The sequence below is a fragment of the Rhinichthys klamathensis genome, unplaced genomic scaffold, assembly GCF_029890125.1.
Source record: "Rhinichthys klamathensis goyatoka isolate OS25496 unplaced genomic scaffold, OSU_Roscu_1.1 h1tg000575l_1, whole genome shotgun sequence".
Lineage (NCBI taxonomy): Eukaryota > Metazoa > Chordata > Actinopteri > Cypriniformes > Leuciscidae > Rhinichthys > Rhinichthys klamathensis.
Genome location: NW_026607039.1, coordinates 260,966 through 280,487, shown reverse-complemented (window position 1 = coordinate 280,487; position 19,522 = coordinate 260,966). Strand labels below are relative to the sequence as shown.

Below are 19,522 nucleotides of genomic sequence, written 5' to 3'. Positions count from 1 at the left end.
TGACAGCTGATTCTGGTGGGTGACCACTGCCAGTTGGGTCCTGTGGTCATGTGCAAGAAGGCGGCTAAAGCAGGTCTTTCTCAGTCTCTGTTTGAGAGGCTGGTGGTTCTGGGCATCAGACCCATCCGTCTGCAGGTGCAGTACCGCATGCACCCGGCACTCAGCGCTTTCCCTTCAAATATCTTCTATGAGGGTTCTCTGCAGAACGGGGTCACTGCCGGTACGTTATTTTCGCTTTGCATATAGTTCTCACACGGTTGATTTTAGATTGGCCAGTATAGATAGATTTGGTTAATTATACACTACCAAAGATATATAAGATATTTTTTTAAATGCATGTTTTGATAGAAGTCTCTCCTGCGCACCAAAGGTACATTTATTAGATCAAAAATACAGTAAAGACATTAATATTGTGAAATATTATTACTGTCATTTATTAATTTGATGCAAAGCATCATTACTCCAGTCTTCACTGCTACATGATCTTCTAGAAATCATTCTAATTTACTGATTTGGTGCTCAATTATTATCAATGTTGAAAACCATATGGCGCTTTTCCACTGCTGGTACGGCTCAGTACGGTTCGGCTCGGCACGGTTCGGCTCGCTTCGCTTTTCCACTGCTTGGTACGACTCGGCTCAGCACGGCATGGCTCGGCTCGCTTTGCTTTAGCTCGGTTCGCTTTTCTACTGCAGTTAGTACCGCTTCAAAGTGGGTGGGATTATAGTCGGACCGTTATAGTTTATCCGCTCCTCGGCAACCAACGAGAGGAACGTCTGCACTTCGTCCACTGACCACGATTCAGCCATTTCTTTTTTTATGGAAGTTTTCTTTCTTTCTTTTTTCTTCAAGCAAGTCAAGCAAGTAGTTTTAAAACAGGTGCTACAGCGGTGGCTGTTGTCTACTGGCTATTTAAATCTAGTGGGTTTAGTGTCTAAAAAAAATTTAATTATAGAAATGTATATATTAAATTTAAAGCTCCAATCTCCTCAGTCTTCTGAAGATCCCGAAAAAAAGTCTGTTGGTGCTTCAGTGACTACTTCGCTCAGAGAACCTGTCAATCACAGCTGTCAATCATGACGTCACACCACCGCATCAAATAACTAACTAAAAACAAACTTATTTTAAAAACAAACACTTGAAATTACATCAGCGATCGAGACGTTTTGGCTTCACTTTTCAGGGTTTGTGCGGCACGCTAGTTGAAAACAAGTTGTCCTGCTTAATATTCTTTTTCAGGATTCTTTGATGAATAGAAAGTTAAAAAGAACAGCGTTTATTTAGAATCTTTTGTAACATTTTTCAAATCGTTTTGTAACTGTTTTGTAACATTTAAAATTCATATTAAACAAATAAATTTTAAAGAAGTATTAATCTGCCTAAAAATCTGCAGTAAATCAATAAATTACATTTTAAAATATATTAAATTAGAAGTTATTTTAAATTGTATTTATTGACCGGTAGTATATTGAAACAGAAAGTGTCGCCACATTAATAATGTTCTATTTCTCTTCAGCCGATCGCATCAAGAAAGGCTTTGACTTCCAGTGGCCTCAGCCGGATAAGCCCATGTTTTTCTACGTGACTCAGGGTCAGGAGGAGATCGCAAGCTCTGGCACCTCCTATCTCAACAGGTACATTTGCATGTGATATCCCATTCGCAAAAGACATGCACCACAAATATCCGATGCACATTGCACACAAAAATGCCAAGAGCTTTCTCAAAACAGCAAGACTAGTAGTCACTGGTCAAATTTGGCTAAGTTTGCAAGTTTCATAATTGAATATTTCTCATAGAATATTTCCATCAAATAAACAATACATCTCCTGGCTTGCTTACTGGGGGATTGAATCATTATGTGTTGGGTAACGCTTCCTTTTACAGTCCTGTTACCCATGTACATACTATATGTGCTTATTATAGTAATTACAATTACTGGGTAATAACTAGGTACTACTAACCCTGAACCTACCCCTAACCCATGTACTTACCTTATATTAGCCAGTACTTTCTAGGTAAGTACACGTAAGTACTGTACTGTAAAAGGAAGCGTTACCATGTGTTGACCTTATAGCAGTTCCTGTTTAAATTACTTGGAGGGTAATTACTTATATAAAATATACGGACCAAAATATAATTTTCAACCTCAGTAAAGAACGGAATCATGTTATAGTAATTCTGTCTGAAATCAGAGACACTTAAAACTGACTTTTTTTAATATGTCAGATAGTCCTGTAAAAATGTGCAGCTCTTAGCCAGAATCAAATTATGTTGATGAAGTCTGGTTATATGTGACTACTGGAATAACAGAAACCTTTGAAAATGTATAAGCTCATTTGTAAACACTCCTTGTTACCAGCATTAGATAAAGCTCATTCAAAGGGTCGGTCTGATAAAATCAAGTCTCTGTTTTTAGGACTGAAGCTGCTAATGTGGAGAAGATCACCACTCGTCTACTGAAGGCCGGAGCTAAGCCTGACCAGATTGGCATTATCACGCCGTACGAGGGCCAGCGCTCTTACCTGGTGCAGTACATGCAGTTCAGCGGCTCACTGCACACCAAACTCTACCAGGTACAAAGTCAAAACCGCTTTTAAACATGCTTGCAGATGGAGTTCAGCCCAAGCTATTGAACCCAAATCTGCTCTGGGGCTGGATTCACTAAATAGTTTTAAGAATAAAAATCTAAACGGCTATTTCCTTATTTTCTGACTTGATAACAAATAATTTGTATTCCCAAAAAACTTCTTAAGAATGTTCTTTAAAAATAATAATAATTAATTCTTAAAAATAATCAGTAACACTTTACTTGAAGTCTTTATATATATTGCATCATAAAAATGCATTAATTATGCCTTGTAATGCACCTTATAATGCATTGCATGGTCTCATGAATAATTGCAACTACAGTTCTAATACACCTTTAGAAAGTTTATAAACAACCAATTTCAGATGTAACAAGGAATCTGAATATTATAATGCATTTTAATTTTGGTTACAATTATTTATGAAATAATATAATGCATTATAACGAACATTATGAACACCTGTAAAATGCATTACACATAAAGGCTTAGTAAAGTGTTGCTAAATATTTGAATTTTCTTTTTTAAGAATTGTTCTTTCTTACTGGATATATCTTTAATAATAGATTTAATAATTTTAATCTCTTCTTTTTAAGAAGAATTCTGTGAATATGGACCCTGATTCTTACATTTAGACTTTGGCAAAATTAGGGAGAGAAGAATAGACCATTTCCTTGCATTTGCCAGATGATTAGATTAGATTAGACACAGGGCTGTTGATTAATGGCTGTTTGGCACACGGACAGCAGCATGTCAGTGATGTATTGACCTCTGTGTGTCTGCAGGAGGTGGAGATCGCCAGTGTAGATGCGTTCCAGGGCAGAGAGAAGGACTTCATCATCCTGTCTTGTGTCAGAGCTAATGAGCACCAGGGCATCGGCTTCCTGAACGACCCACGTCGTCTCAATGTGGCGCTAACCAGAGCCAGGTAACAACAGCAGACTTTGGGTGCTTTCACACCTGCCTTGTTTAGTTCGGTTGAATCGCACTAGAGTTCGTTTTCCGAATTGGTGCGGTTCGTTTGGGTAGGTGTGAAAGCAGCAATCGCACTCGGGTGCGCACCAAAAGCGGACCAAACAAGCGTACCGAGACCTCCTCGAAGAGGTGGTCTCGGTACGCTTTCAAACGAACTCTGGAGCGGTTCGTTTGTGGTGAGAACGTGATCCGAACTCGAACAGACCCAACTGTCAGAGAACTGCGTATTTTTGGACTAAACCAGCTGCCGTAGTCAGCCGCGCTGTGTTTTATGGGATGAGGAATAATGTTTGTTGACATTTTGCACTAGCATGCAGCTCGCGGACAAACGTGGAGTTCTGAGGAGGTGCGACTTCGCCGCGTGCAGTGCATTAAAACATTTTGTTCAAGCCGCATCCTCGATTCATTATGAAATGTAATTGTTTGCCTAAAGTAATATACTATGACCAGGGATACTATCAGCCCACGCAGTCGTAGACTCTCCATAGTCAAACGCTGTCTGCCGGATTTTCCTCCTCTTTGTTTACTTCCGGGAGCTCTGGAATTTTCCCGCACGTTGATTCTGACCAATCGAAGTGCAGTTACCTCTGGCCAACGAGTGATGTGGATGTTGTCACGTGACTGCATTTTGGTTCGTTTCATCAACTCATCATCTGATTCGGACCAGAGCAATCAGTGTGGTGTGAAAAGGAACCAAAACGCCTGAAAATGATACAAAGTATCATTTTTCGCCCTTAGTCCGGACCAAATGAACCGAACTACAGGTGTGAAAGCACCCTTTGAGTGAGAAGGAAAATTTGTGTGTAAATAATGTAGAATTGCTCTGATTAGATGCACAATTTTGTGTGTATGTGTACAGATATGGCGTGATCATTGTGGGCAATCCTAAGGCTCTGTCCAAGCAGCCTTTGTGGAACCACCTGCTGAATTACTACAAGGAGCAGAAGGTTCTGGTGGAGGGTCCGCTCAATAACCTGAGAGAGAGTCTCATGCAGTTCAGCAAACCACGCAAGCTGGTCAACACCATCAACCCTGTGAGTAAAGACTACATATCAAGATTTCCTCTGGCTCAGAAATTGTCTTTTACGTACATGACATGCATACATGCAAAGCTGGTTAATTACAATTTCATTTTAGTAATAAGCAGTTGCATAATGCAGCTTGAAATAAGCATTTTAAGGGCTTAAAGTCCCCCTGTAGTCGATCACTTTATCCCTTAAAACTCATCTTTGATCACCAAAATGACATATTTAACAGTTCTATGAATATGCAAATGAGCCCCGCCTCCACTCACTCACTCAGCTCAGAGATCCACTGGTTGACGATCACACGTTGATCTGATTGGTTACAAGGTCGTTTGTGACGTCAGAAACACCAGCGATTTCAAACCGTGTTTTTGAGACTGTCTTTTGTTTTAAGCGGAAAATACTCAGCAATGCTGTCGACTTATGAATTTACAAATGGTTTGTCTTAAAGCATATTAAAAACACCACATAGACATATAAACAACATTAAAAGCTGGATTTTCACCACAGGGGGACTTTAAATGCATCTGTAACTTCTAATATTTACATTATCACTCCCAAAGTGACCAATACATTTCAAAGGAGGAACCAGAACACACATAAGTAGCAAAATCCTCCTCCTAATAGTGTAATTGTGTGTTTCAGGGAGCACGTTTCATGAGTACTGCCATGTATGATGCGAGAGAGGCCATGATTCCTGGATCTGTGTATGACCGCAGCAACACTGGTGAGAATATGATCATAAGCTTAATATTGTCATAATCATTTGTTAACAAACTCAACAAATTAATTTCTTCAATGAGCTCGTTGTTTCTGCCTTAAATTATTACTTTGTTTAAATTAATACATTTTTAGCTAACTGTGATTTGTATATGTACATTTCTGAAAATATACATATACAAAACGTAATAACTTAGACAGTTTCCTCTGATAACAGATCACTCTAAATTGTAATGTGGACTTTTCTGTAAAGCTGCTTTGAATCGATGTGGATTGTGAAAAGCGCTATACAAATAAATGTGAATTGAATAAGCCATTGCTCATCAAGACACTATAGTTGCTATGAATTAATGTAGTTTCTTATTTAGAATAAAGCTCTTATTTTTCTTGTTGGTTAATATAAAGTAGGGATGCTAACGATTAATTGACGATCGATTTATTGACGATAATAATTTAATTGATGGTCGATTAAGCAAGGTCATCATTAGCGTGTGTAGTTTTGAGGTGCGTGCGAACACGTGCATCAGATTCACAAAGAGATATTAAGTAGTTTTGAAGTAGAAATACGTAGTTATGTATTCTATATGTATTAATGTCTTCAAGCCATGCAATGGATAGAGAGCCTAAGCCCCTCCCCTCCGCTTCCGGCTCATGGGACCTTATTTCGGAAAAAATATTTATGGTGGTCAATGGCGAGAGACAACTTATCTTTTTATTCCGTCTGAACTGGGCCCTGAATTACACATATGATGTTTGTCAATTTAAAAGATAATTCTGAAAGTCAAGAAAGTCGCAGTTTGTCATGAAACAGAAGAGTAACATTAAGTTTTATGTGAAAATCGCTCAATGAACTACATCTCCCGGGAAGCGAAACAACGAGCGAGATCCGCTGCTCATGTGTGTGCAGTCTGGTACAAAACACTCAGGCGTGACGGCGTAACGTTACGATTATAACGGAAGACTATAGAAACAATGACAGACGTTAGCTTCAGTAAAGTTAGCTTCAGTAAAGTTAGCTTCAGTAAAGTTAGCTTCAGTAAAGTTAGCTTCGGTAAAGTTAGCTTCAGTAAAGTTAGCTTCAGTAAAGTTAGCTTCGGTAAAGTTAGCTTCAGTAAAGTGAGCTTCAGTAATGTTAGCATCAGTAAAGTTAGCTTCAGTAAAGTTAGCTTCAGTAAAGTTAGCTTCAGTAAAGTTAGCTTCACTCATTGAGAGAAAATGTGCGCCTTTGGGGTTTGTAGTCTTTGTAATTACGTATTTTCACAGTCTTATCCCTCAACAGTTTCACATCAAACTGCGACTTTCTTGACTTTAAAATGTATCTTTTAAATTTACAAACATCATATGTGTAATTCAGGGCACAATTCAAACGAGATCAAAATATTTGTTGTCTCTCGCCATAGACTACCATACAATATTTTTCCGAAATAAGGTCCCGTGGTGGTCGACCGGAAGGGGAGGGGCTTAGGCTCTCTATTAGGTAGGTTAGCCGTTTATTTTAAAACATTATTAACCAAGCGTCCAAAAACCCTCCAAACAAGTGATTTTACTGAATATAAGAACTACTTACTTGTGTAAACGCCATATTGGAAGTACATGGAATAAAGACAAGGACCGGATGGTGATCTTCTATTCTATGGCGCACAGTAAATTGAGACCTGTCTATCTAAGCGATCTGATTGGTCTCTACACATCGCCCCTACCAGCACACCCGAGGTCCAGTTTTCATTGGTTGAACTTTCAAAAGACGTAGGAAAACACTGCGTCATGATCAGATCCCAGAAGTCCTATAGCTTTAGCGATGCAGTATGTTAATGTCACTCCCTGATCTACACATTGTCTTATGTTGTGTTTGGGCTCGTCCGGCGCAGAAGCATCATGTGTTTGTTCATCTGCGCTTTTTCATACAAGGTCAAGGTCATAATTATTTATATAGCACCTTAAAACAACAACAATGAATGCTGACCAAAGTGCTGCACAACAGACATAACAAAATATCGTCATACAATAAAATGTCAATACTAATAAAATATATCAAAATAAAAACATCAGAAAATAATAGATTTAATACAAAACATCAAGTACTTGGTATTTGGTCTCTAACTGAAACAAATATGCTTGTTATATTCTGTATTTCAACGATATATGACTCAAGTCTATCTGTTATGTATGTTCAATGATTTTACAGATCACATTTTCATGTAAAGCAGTTATTTTTTTACACTATGAAAATAGAGCACTTCTAATATGTCAGCAACTTTAAAGGCACTTGTTAAGTGATAGTCATATTCCCTATAAATATTCACTGTAAAGCCAAACTACTAAGCTTTAAAACAACACAACATGTGATAACTTAGTAGCTAGCGCCTCTTGCTTCAGATTTAAAAGGTTTGTACCTTTGATGATCGATTATGGGAATATGTGTAAATTGACATACTTAATATAATCTAATGGGTTAGTTTAAGCATCAACCAGATGATTCCTGTGTTATTCTGTTGTTTTTGCTTTTGAAATGTTTATTTTTATCTCATTGTCTGTGTTTACAGGTCGTCCATCTAATATGTACTTCCAGACCCATGATCAGGTTGGCATGATCGGGACCGGACCGAACCCTATGGGCTCCATGAACATTCCCATCCCGTTCAATCTTGTCATGCCGCCCATGCCTCCGCCCGGGTACCTGGGCCAGGTGAACGGACCCGCTGCAGGTGAGAGAAAACCCCAAACACTCAATTACAACTGTTTTTGAGCAGGAAACATTGACTAACATTATAAGAGAACTTTTTTTGTTCAAAACAATTCCACAATAGTGTAGAAACTGGCCTTTGGGAAAGAGATAGATTATAACGTTATGAATAGAGCAATGAGAAGTGAAGCAGAATCAAATCACGATCAGGGTTATTATGGATAACTAAAACTAAAAGCATTTTAAAAAAAACATGTTACTTTAAATAAAATAAATGCTAACTGGAATAAAATATAAAAAAAAACTTAAAAGAAAACATTTCTCATTTTCATTTATCATGATGTACTAAAAACTAAAATAAAAATGATTGATAAACATGAAAAAAAGCAAAATTACTATAACTTTAACTAGAAAGAAAATGGAAAATCTAAAAAATAAAAACTAATTAAAAAACTAACGCTTTTAAATTTAAAGGAAAAATTCCTTTTTCATTTAGTTTAACTCGATGTGCTAAAATAACTACAAACTTAAACTGAAGTAAAAATTTATTAGACGTATTTTTTTAAACACACCAAAATTACTTAAACTTGAAATAAAAAATTAAATGGAAAACATAAAAATAAAAGCTAATTCAAAATATTCATGAAAGCTATTTTAGTATCTTAATGATATTAAAATAACACTGATCCCGATATTAATCGGTTCTCTCGCTGCTTACAGGTCGTGGTGCTCCTAAAGGTAAGACCGGGGGTCGTGGAGGTCGCCAGAGGAACCGTGGCACGGGCAACCATGGCAGTGGGCAGGCCAACATGCCGAGCAGCCAGGCCAGTCAGGATCTGGTGTCCCAGCCCTTCTCTCAGGGTCCTCTGACCCAGGGCTACATCACCATGAGCCAGCCTTCACAGATGAGCCAGCCTGGCCTGTCCCAGCCTGAGCTCTCACAGGTACACACACTTTAAAGCCTAGAACACACCTAGCCGACGGTCGGCCGTCTGGCAGGTTTTGTGCGTCGTCCGACTAAGTTTTGTCAGTGTGTTCTGAAGTTGGTCCTCGTCTGCTTTTTTTCGGCCGATTTGACATGTTGAATCGGCGTCGGGCCGTCGGTGAGAGAGAACTCTGATTGGCTGTTCAGCTTAGCGAGCGAGTCAGTGCACGAGAATAATAGCAAAACAGCGAGGAAAGAAGTCGAAACGGTACAGATAGAGGCTATTCTAGTGTTACGTCATCTTACCTGAGTGTTCCTTGGCGAATATTTCAATATTAACACGAGCGGAGTGGAATAAAGAAAGTGTTTAGCAGGATTGATATTCAAAACGCTAACCACACACTGCTTTGTTTACGGTGTGTGTATCTGCAGCCGGGAGGGTCGGTTTCCCTTTTTGAATGACGAATATAGACGAAAATATCTGCAGAAATAGACAGTTGCCTCATTTACACACCAGCGCAGAACTAACGCTAGCTGACAGTCGGCAGTAGTTCTCTCAGTGTGTTCAAGTGCAGCTTTACCCCGACACGAGGCGACAACACAGTCGGCTTTCATCAGCGCTAGTTCGTCGGCGTCGGCTTGGTGTGTTCCAGGCTTAAGGTAACATGTTAAAAAATAAATACAACCTCACGTTATGTCAGTCACGCTTACACACTGCCTCCGAAACTTTCGTCCGTCATTAAAAAAAAATCGGATCGGGTTCGATTTTCTGCATCCGTAGCAAGCATTTTGAGAGGTGTTTTAACAACTCAGAGCCACCGAATGATGAATACGAAAAAACGCGGAGGAAAATTTCTGACTCGGTGTGCCACCTCAGCATTTGAGTTTAAAGTGCCCATGTTAGGCTCGTTTACATGTTCATACTTATGTTTTTGGGGTCTGCTAGCAGTGTTGGGGAAAGTTACTTTTAAAAGTAATGCATTGCAATGGGGCTTTCGCACCAGAGGAACCTTTTCATAGTTCCTAGAACTAATGGCGGAAGTACCCGCTTGTGGCACCGCAGGAACTAGGAACAATTTTAGTTCTAGGAACGTCTTTTTGGGTACTACTTCAGAGTTGGGTCTAACCCAGCATTGTAGGAACTATCTGTACTGTAGTGTGCGCTGATTGGTCGAACACATGCGAAACACCAGCACCCGTCATTTTTTTTAAAGCCAAGTACTAGGGATAAGCTGTTTTGTACTCTCGAAATGAACTCCAACCAACATAAAAAGCATATTAGGTGCCTTTTCATTTATTGGGACCATATTTGACAGCATTTTACCATTATTCTTTAGTACATTTCAGAGATAAATTATCTTAAATGTATATACATATGAATATATTCACACAAACCTGTTGTGCTTTCAAGATGCCTGTCATTTATATAAGCTCTTAAACAGGATGAAGAGCAAAATGTCTTTATGATTATTTTTTAAAAGACATGATCTATTATTGCCCAAATCATAAATACCCGCGTTTCTATTACCCTTCAAATTGCGCAAATTGATACTGCGAATTTGGAAACGTGTCAATTTTGCAAAAAACTCCCATATATCGCAAAAACGTTTTTACGCTCGAATGAGGTGGTTTTACAGGCAACTCGAAAAAGGAATATATCACACACAGGTTTTTCGCATTTACAGGTCACCTGGGGTACGTAAAAGTCATTCTTTAAAGAAGGCGCGGCATGTTTGTGCAGAAGACGAGACAGTTCTTTATTAAACTCAGAAAAGACAAAAGTATCATGGGAATACTGGATTCTCAACAACAAAGAAATGCTACAATTCATCAAGACCTTGAAGCAGATATGAGGGAGAAACACTCAGAAACGCCTCATATGTGTCGCTCACAAGTATAAGGCGCTTTCCTTGCCATTAATGCTTGAATAACACGGTCTCCTTCCATTAAAAATAATGGGTAGTACGGTGGCTGGGATATACCGTATTTAAACCTACCAACGTCCATTGCCATGATTTTGGAAGAGGAAAAAACGACATTTTAGTTGCATTAACATAAGTTAATGGAAACGCCATAATTTTGCAATCGTTTTTTATCGACATTAAGAAAATATTGCGAAAGTTTTTGCGCAAATCTGTAATGAAAACGCAACCAGCCGTTCTCAGTCAAGATCAATGTTGTTGTTTTTTCACTATGAAACATGGAAATCGCTTGAACATGGTTTGCTTATTGAAGTTGCACTATTTTATATAAGCTGTAAGCCATTTGAATCTGTGCTAAAGTTGTGTGGGTCTTCTGTGTGGAACAGGACAGCTACCTGGGTGATGAGTTTAAATCCCAGATGGATGTGGCGCTCTCCCAGGATTCAACCTACCAGGGCGAACGGGCTTATCAGCACGGAGGAGTGACTGGACTCTCACAGTACTAGAGTGTAAGACAACAACACACACACACACATCTTAGAAGACCACACATACACTACCATTTAAAAGTTTGGGGTCCGTAATAAATATATATATATTGTAAGAAATTAATACTTTAATTCAGCAAGGATGCATTAGATAGATCAAAAGAACTGATATTAAAGGCATTTATAATGTACAAAAGTTTCTATTTGAAATAAACACAGTTCTTTTGAACTTTCTATTCACCAAAGGATCCTAAATTTCTTTTTCTTGAGCATCAAGTCATCATATTAGAGTGATTTCTGAAGGATCATGTGACTCTGAAGACTGGAGTAATGATGCTGGAAATTTCAGCTTTGCATCACATGAATAAATTACATTTTAACATATATTACAATAGAAAACAGCTATTTTAAATATCGGTTATTTTTTATCAAATAAATGCATCATTGGTGAGCATAAGAGACTTCTTTCAAAAACCATACAATCTTAGCAACGCCAAACTTTTGAATGATAGTGTGCATTAATTTACATGTCTGGTTGGTGTGATTGATGCCTGGATGACTTAGACACCAAAAAAAAAACTTTTATATTATGTGCTTTTTTTGTCTACTCACACATGAATCAGACAGACTTTTAAAATGATGGGCCAATCTATTTTTGAGCAAATTTAAAAGCGCCTACACCTTTCAAGATCTTTGTGTTTTTTACATATGAAGAGTTTGGTTCCAAAATGCGTTAAAAAAAAATTAGTTACTGCAAAAATCAGTATTGTATCTGGTTGGTATTGTTTAATTTTAAGTAAAATGCGATATCCGCCGTGTTATTCTGTCATGTTTTCTCCCTTTTTTTCCAAACCGCGACAAACGCCAGTCTCCCTTCTCTGCAGAATGCGATATATCCACTCTCAGCCAATCACAACGCACCATTCCACGCAATGTAAACAGTAGCGGCAGCGCCTTAAATACACCCGGCTTCCAGTTCTTCTTATCTATTTTGTACTTTTCGATCAACAAACAAACAAAAAAAATAATAATTTTGACGGCATTGATGAACCTGTGGTTGTTTCTGCGGTGGGTGAGAAACGTAAGGCATCGAAATCGAATCATTTACGTGAGGAGATTAAGAAGATGAGGCACTCGGGAGGAGGAAAAATGTTTTCAATCTTCTTTACAGTTCTTAATTAAAATATTATACTAATAAACTTACGTTGTTGTGTATTTTCAACAGTTTCAATATGAAAAAAAAAAACATTTATATTGATTCAATGGATTAATTGCATTTTGATTTTTTTAAAAAAAATGGATTTATTGCATTTTGGGGGGGAAAAATGTATCTGTTATTATAATAAATCTTTGAAAATCAAAACCTGGATTTTAATTTTTTTTTGTTATTATGATCTACAAATGCTATGTGAAAGTTTGAAACAGAAAATAGTGGTTTTCATCTTTCCACTTTCTTGGTAAAGAAAACACATTTTTACTCAAATTAATCTAAATGGATTTATTGCGTTTTGGAACCAAACTCTTCATATTGTCACTATCCACGATACATATTGTTGCATTTTTGTATTGTGATGATACAGGTGAAACTCAAAAAATTAGAATATGGTGCAAAAGTTAATTTATTTCAGTAATTCAACTTAAAGAGTGAAACTAATATATTATATAGACTCATTACATGCAAAGTGAGATATTTCAAGCCTTTATGTGTTATAATTTTGATGATTATGGCTTACAGCTTATGAAAACCCCAAATTCAAAATTAGAATATTGTGAAAAGCTTTTCATAACTGTAAGCCATAATCATCAAAATTATAACAAATAAAGGCTTGAAATATCTCACTTTGAGTCTATATAATATATTAGTTTCACCTTTTAAGTTGAATTACTGAAATAAATTAACTTTTGCACGATAATCAAATTTTTCGAGTTTCACCTGTATATTGTGACACAATATATTTTTACATATATGTAAAAATACACTGTTCTTTTGTCTCACTTTTAAAATGATGGGCAAATCTATTTATTTATTATTGCACCTACAACTTTCAAGATTATATATATATATATATATATATTCTGTTCAATTTTTTGGTCTTTTGTTTGGCTATTTATGCATGTAATAAAACATGTGTTTCTCTCCCTGTGTCCGCAGGTTGTTGGAACAGGAGCTAGGCCTGTGCTGAGCTTAGTTCATCAGCATTTTAAATATGGGTAAATATAAAAAAAGAACAAACATGGATGCCCGTTTACCACTGTTACAACTGAAGCACCATGGTGTGAGAGCAACAGGAGAGAATCAAACCAATCACAGGAGGGGAGTAAAGCTGGACAGGACGAAAGAGAACGTGTGAGTGGCGGATTACATCCACCATTCGTTGAGGACGGGGAAGGAGAGGGGAGACGCAGTGTTAGGAGGAGACGAAACACGAGATCTTCGATCTGCAACTCCGCAACGTGGAGGAGGCTCCTGGAGCGCAGGGACCCTTCCCGGCCTCCTCTCTCTCTCGCCTGGCTGTCGACGTCAGCCTCAGGCCTTGCCCTGCCAACAGAGGAGGAGTAAAGATGAAGTTCTCTTAAAACTTACCTGCAAAAACCACGCTTGCTCTGTCGTCTCCACGAGCTGAGAGAGGGGGTGACGTATTTAAAGTAATTATAAACGCTTTTCAAGCAGCTGATTTGGGGGAAAATAGAGTTCCCCTCAAAGTTGACATCTGACATTCAGGTTCTACCACCGAACATCTTTGAGAGAACGGACGAGTGTTTTGGCGTTTAATTTCGCGTTTTCCCGAGCACGCTAGTCTCCAACGAAAGGTGCTAGGGCGCTCTGAAGGACGATTCAACTTTGAGGAAGGTTTTCCGCCTGAAGGAGGGTAAGAGGTGCCGTGTATCCGAAGGCCCGTCACATCTTAGCCGCTCTCTGCTAGGTGATTTGCGAAAGCAAAAGGGGTAGAAATGGCTTTCTCTTTTCTTTTTAAATGTTTGGTCTCTGCAGAGCTGACGCGGAAGGGGCCGACGGATCTATCCTTTCTTATTTTCCTCTTTTAAAAAAAAAAAAAAATGTTTTTTTTGTTCAACTAGAATAAAAACAGTGAAGTAGAACCGCTCGATTAGCCTGCTTGATTTAGATGTGGCTTCTTAAATCTCTTACCTTGCTACAACAATAAAAAAAAAAACTAAAACTAAAAAATCAATCAAAACCAACAGGATTCTTGCCTTGGTCAGTCAAAAAAAAAAAAAAAGTCACAATCAGGTTTCCAAGGGTTAGAAACTTCAGTGTGTGAGATCATCAAATGTGATTTATTATGAGACAAGTGTCAATCACAGGAAACCCCTCCCACTTCTATTCTGTCCAATCAGGACGCCATCATAATATTGTCGCGCCCCAATCGCTTTAGTTAAAGGTGAAAACGACCAGGTGCACCTCAAAGAAAGCAGACGGAGATCGGAGACCCATGCGAAGGACAGACAGGTGAGATTCTCGCTGTTTTAGTGTCTGACCGTAAGAGGCGCCGTCGTGCTCTCTTGCTTTATGATGATGATGATGATGATGATGATGATGATGTCAATGAGAGCGGCGGTAAATGCCAACCAGAGGTGTGTGTGTGTGTATGTATGTGTGTTTCCAGACTGCCCTTCCTCCATTATTATTATTTTTATTATTATTATTAGTGATAGATTGTAGTTTTGCTTTGTTTTCCCCCTGTTCTAGTTGCTTATTTGGTTTTGTTCCCCCTCCCCCTTCTTAGTAGCTCATTTTTATTTGTATGATCTGACGTGAATTTCTCGAAACCTCTCTGTGTGGAAATTGCTCGACTTTATTTGGTTTCCACAGACCCATTCAGAGTTTTATGGCAGCTTTTTAACATCTGTTCCGACCGACGCCAGTCGCCTCAACTTTGTACTTTTACTTTGGAGTGTTTATACCTTGCTGTTACTCCATATTTGCAACACTTTTGACTGTTTAATATTACTTCGAAGCATCACCACTTGCATTTTATAGCATCTAGCACAGATTCATTTTAAGCTCACGTATGCACCGTTTTGCTTTACTTTTTCTTTGCCCACAAGACAATCATGATTCATTCATAACCAACGTTGCAAAAATGTTGTATCAGGGACGTTTTGACGTTCTGCTCACCATCTTTTCCATGTTAACCTCTCCTTTTAGAGTCAACTCGTTCTCTAAAAGTCCTTAAAACAGTTTTGTTTTCATACTTCAACTGTAAATATCAATGCTCAGATTTGATATAACATCAGCCAAATGGTTGCCAATGACAATGAGATATTCAGGCCAAGGTGATCCATAGTGATATATTGTGGTTATGACCGAGTATGATGAAGAGATCATGCCTGAAGATTAGGAAGTGCTGCGAAAGTTGCATTCAGATATCAGATTTGATCGAAATGTACAATACATTAACTTGCATTGAAGAGGGACACTGGAAAAATATCAGGATATTAAGTATAATTCAGGATTTTGTTTTGTGGAAAGAGTTTTCACCCCCACAGTATGTACTTGTAACTTTACAAATAAATGTTGCTTACTTTCACCCAACGCAGGTCTCGTTGCTTTATTGTCTTAATTGTGTATGTATGATCTACAATGAAACGTAAAGGGGCTGTATATATGTAAGAATATATTTTTATTGACAGTGTGTGAACAACTTGTAACGAAATTTAAAAACGAGACCTTCCCAAACTTTCTAGGACTGATTTTTATTTAAAGGACTCGGGAAGTTTTTGCCGCGAATATCAAAAGGATATGACGTTTACGCGCTCCTGAGAGCCTTTCTATCCTTCAAATATACTTAATCAAACTATCATAACAGTGTAATTGTAATTAGCTCATCTGTTGACATGATGCTTGTGAATCGCAGAGCTCATGTAAACATATTACAGAATAATTATTTTTTTAAATACAGATTAAACATAAATACAGACATTAATTGCAGAATCTCCTTGCCGTATCAATCACGCATTAAACCTACTGTGCTAAAACTTTTTTATAAGTAATTGGTTTTTGACAAATAAATTTGTTATTCACTGGCATTCACCATGTTGCCTGGCGTTACACCGACCTAACGAAAGGTAAATATATACCTGTATATATATATTTATATTAGTGCTGGGCAACAATTGATCGCATCCAAAAAAAAAAAATTTTTATAATATGTGTGTGTACTGTGTATAAAAGTTTGTGTTTACATAATATAAATACACGCATGCATGTATATATTTAAGAAAAATGTTTATATGTAATATAAATTATTTTTTAATATGTATAGGCCTACAGTATATACATGTAAATATTTCTTTAATGCATTAATATATACAAAATAATTATACACAGCACACACATATATTATGTAAACACAAACGTTTAGTTTGGATGCGATTAATCGTTACCCAGCACTAATTTATATGCAACCAAGTCGACATGCCTGTCCTATTATTTCTATATATCTTTATACCACCTCAGCCTGGTGTTACATAGGTAAAAAGGTAAAAATACACTCACCGGCCACTTTATTAGGTACCCCATGCTAGTAACGGGTTGGACCCCCTTTTGCCTTCAGAACTGCCTCAATTCTTCGTGGCATAGATTCAACAAGGTGCTGGAAGCATTCCTCAGGGAGTTTGGTCCATATTGACATGATGGCATCACACAGTTGCCGCAGATTTGTCGGCTGCACATCCATGATGCGAATCTCCCGTTCCACCACATCCCAAAGATGCTCTATTGGGTTGAGATCTGGTGACTGTGGAGGCCATTTTAGTACAGTGAACTCATTGTCATGTTCAAGAAACCAATTTGAAATGATTAGAGCTTTGTGACATGGTGGAAGTAGCCATCAGAGGATGGGTACATGGTGGCCATAAAGGGATGGACATGGTCAGAAACAATGCTCAGGTAGGCCGTGGCATTTAAACGATGCCCAATTGGCACTAAGGGGCCTAAAGTGTGCCAGGAAAACATCCCCCACACCATTACACCACCACCACCAGCCTGCACAGTGGTAACAAGGCATGATGGTTCCATGTTCTCATTCTGTTTACGCCAAATTCTGACTCTAACATCTGAATGTCTCAACAGAAATCGAGACTCATCAGACCAGGCAACATTTTTCCAGTCTTCAACTGTTCAATTTTGGTGAGCTCTTGCAAATTGTAGCCTCTTTTTCCTATTTGTAGTGGAGATGAGTGGTACCCGGTGGAGTCTTCTGCTGTTGTAGCCCATCCGCCTCAAGGTTGTGCGTGTTGTGGCTTCACAAATGCTTTGCTGCATACCTCGGTTGTAACGAGTGGTTATTTCAGTCACTGTTGCCCTTCTATCAGCTCGAACCAGTCTGGCCATTCTCCTCTGACCTCTGGCATCAACAAGGCATTTCCGCCCACAGAACTGCCGCTCACTGGATGTTTTTTCTTTTTCGGACCATTCTCTGTAAACCCTAGAGATGGTTGTGCGTGAAAATCCCAGTAGATTAGCAGTTTCTGAAATACTCAGACCAGCCCTTCTGGCACCAACAATCATGCCACGTTCAAAGTCACTCAAATCAACTTTCTTCCCCATACTGATGCTCGGTTTGAACTGCAGGAGATTGTCTTGACCATGTCTACATGCCTAAATGCACTGAGTTGCCGCCATGTGATTGGCTGCTTAGAAATTAAGTGTTAACGAGCAGTTGGACAGGTGTACCTAATAAAGTGGCTGGTGAGTGTATATGCATTTATAATATGCAATGTCGTTTTTATTTATGTCGTAAATATTGCTCCTATTGGTTGTCGCTCCCGAAAGTCGCTCTTCATTTGCATAAAGTTAAACAGATCTCAACTTTGTCGCGTCTCCAGACACGCCCCATCCGGTCGCCAACGGTCGCTGTCGCGCCGGAAATCGCCAGCTCCCCATTGAAATGAATGGTATCGTGCCGCTTTGTCGCTTGTAGTGTGAACGGGGCTTTAGGGATTACAGCGACGGCAGAATTTGTTCAACCTACCAAAGAAAATGGCTACGTCCGAAAACTGATAAATGCTGCCTTCGGAGGACTCGTTAAGATTGTTAAGTTTCACTTGCTGTCTCCTGTATGTTTCCGCCACTGAATAAAAAATTATAATAATAATTGCGACTTTTTATCTCACAATTGCGAGATATTAAGTCAGAATTGTGAGAAATAAAGTCGCAATTGCGAGATATAAAGTCGCAACTATGAAAAATAAAGTCGCAATTGCGAGAAAAAAAGACAGAATTGACTTTTTATCTCACAATTCTGACTTTTTTTCTCACAATTGCTAGTTTACATCTCACAATTCTGACTTTATAACACATAATTGCGAGTTTATATCTCGAGATTCTGACATATTTTCTCAGAATTGTGAGATATAAACTCGCAATTGCGAGTTATCAGGCCAATTCTAAGGGAAAAAGACTAACTTTTTTCCCCTCAGAATAGTTTATATCTCACAATTCTGACTTTACAACACACAATTTCGACTTTATATCAATCAATTCTGACTTTATATCTCGCAATTCTGACTTTATAACACGCAATTCTGACTTTATATTTCGCAATTCTGACTTTATAACACGCAATTCTGACTTTATATCTCGCAATTCTGACTTTATAACACGCAATTGCGACTTTATTTCACGCAATTCTGACTTTATAACACGCAATTGCGACTTTATTTCACGCAATTCTGACTTTATAACACACAATTGTGACTTTATTTCACGCAATTGCGACTTTATTTCACGCAATTGCGACTTTATTTCAAGCAATTGTGACTTTATTTCATGCAATACTGACTTTACGACATGCAATTGTGACTTTATTTCACGCAATTGCGACTTTATTTCACGCAATTGCGACTTTATTTCAAGCAATTGTGACTTTATTTCACGCAATTCTGACTTTATATCTCGCAATTCTGAGAAATAAAGTCAGAATTGTGAGATAAAAAGTCGCAATTACCTTTTATATTTTTCATTCTGTGGCGGAAACAAGCTTCCATACTCCTGAGTCCTGAGATTCCTTCATCTGATCGTTTTTTTGAAGGCAGCAGATGCATCCTTCACTGCCTTTGATATCCCAGAATCCTTTGCTTTCCATTCTGTGACAGATGAGCTAGAAAAATAAAGATGGTGTCTGAAAGTTGCGGCTGGCTGTCAGTTTGTGTGTAAATGTAAAAACAATTTTGTC

The 19,522-nt window shown here is 38.2% G+C and overlaps 1 protein-coding gene across 2 annotated transcripts in view; it reads left to right on the top strand.

Annotated features, from left to right (window-relative positions):
* The window catches only part of upf1 (UPF1 RNA helicase and ATPase), a 46,844-nt gene extending 32,983 nt beyond the window's left edge, over positions 1 to 13,861 (top strand). For both annotated transcript variants that reach the window (XM_056239944.1, XM_056239943.1), the window contains exons 15-24: positions 7 to 220; positions 1,517 to 1,634; positions 2,418 to 2,574; positions 3,372 to 3,514; positions 4,421 to 4,595; positions 5,232 to 5,313; positions 7,850 to 8,011; positions 8,710 to 8,933; positions 11,223 to 11,345; positions 13,477 to 13,861. In XM_056239944.1, coding sequence (XP_056095919.1) covers positions 7 to 220; positions 1,517 to 1,634; positions 2,418 to 2,574; positions 3,372 to 3,514; positions 4,421 to 4,595; positions 5,232 to 5,313; positions 7,850 to 8,011; positions 8,710 to 8,933; positions 11,223 to 11,342 — 1,395 coding nt within the window. In that variant the 3' untranslated portion in view covers positions 11,343 to 11,345; positions 13,477 to 13,861. The remainder of the gene's footprint in view (positions 1 to 6; positions 221 to 1,516; positions 1,635 to 2,417; positions 2,575 to 3,371; positions 3,515 to 4,420; positions 4,596 to 5,231; positions 5,314 to 7,849; positions 8,012 to 8,709; positions 8,934 to 11,222; positions 11,346 to 13,476) is intronic.
* The last annotated feature ends 5,661 nt before the right edge of the window (positions 13,862 to 19,522 follow it).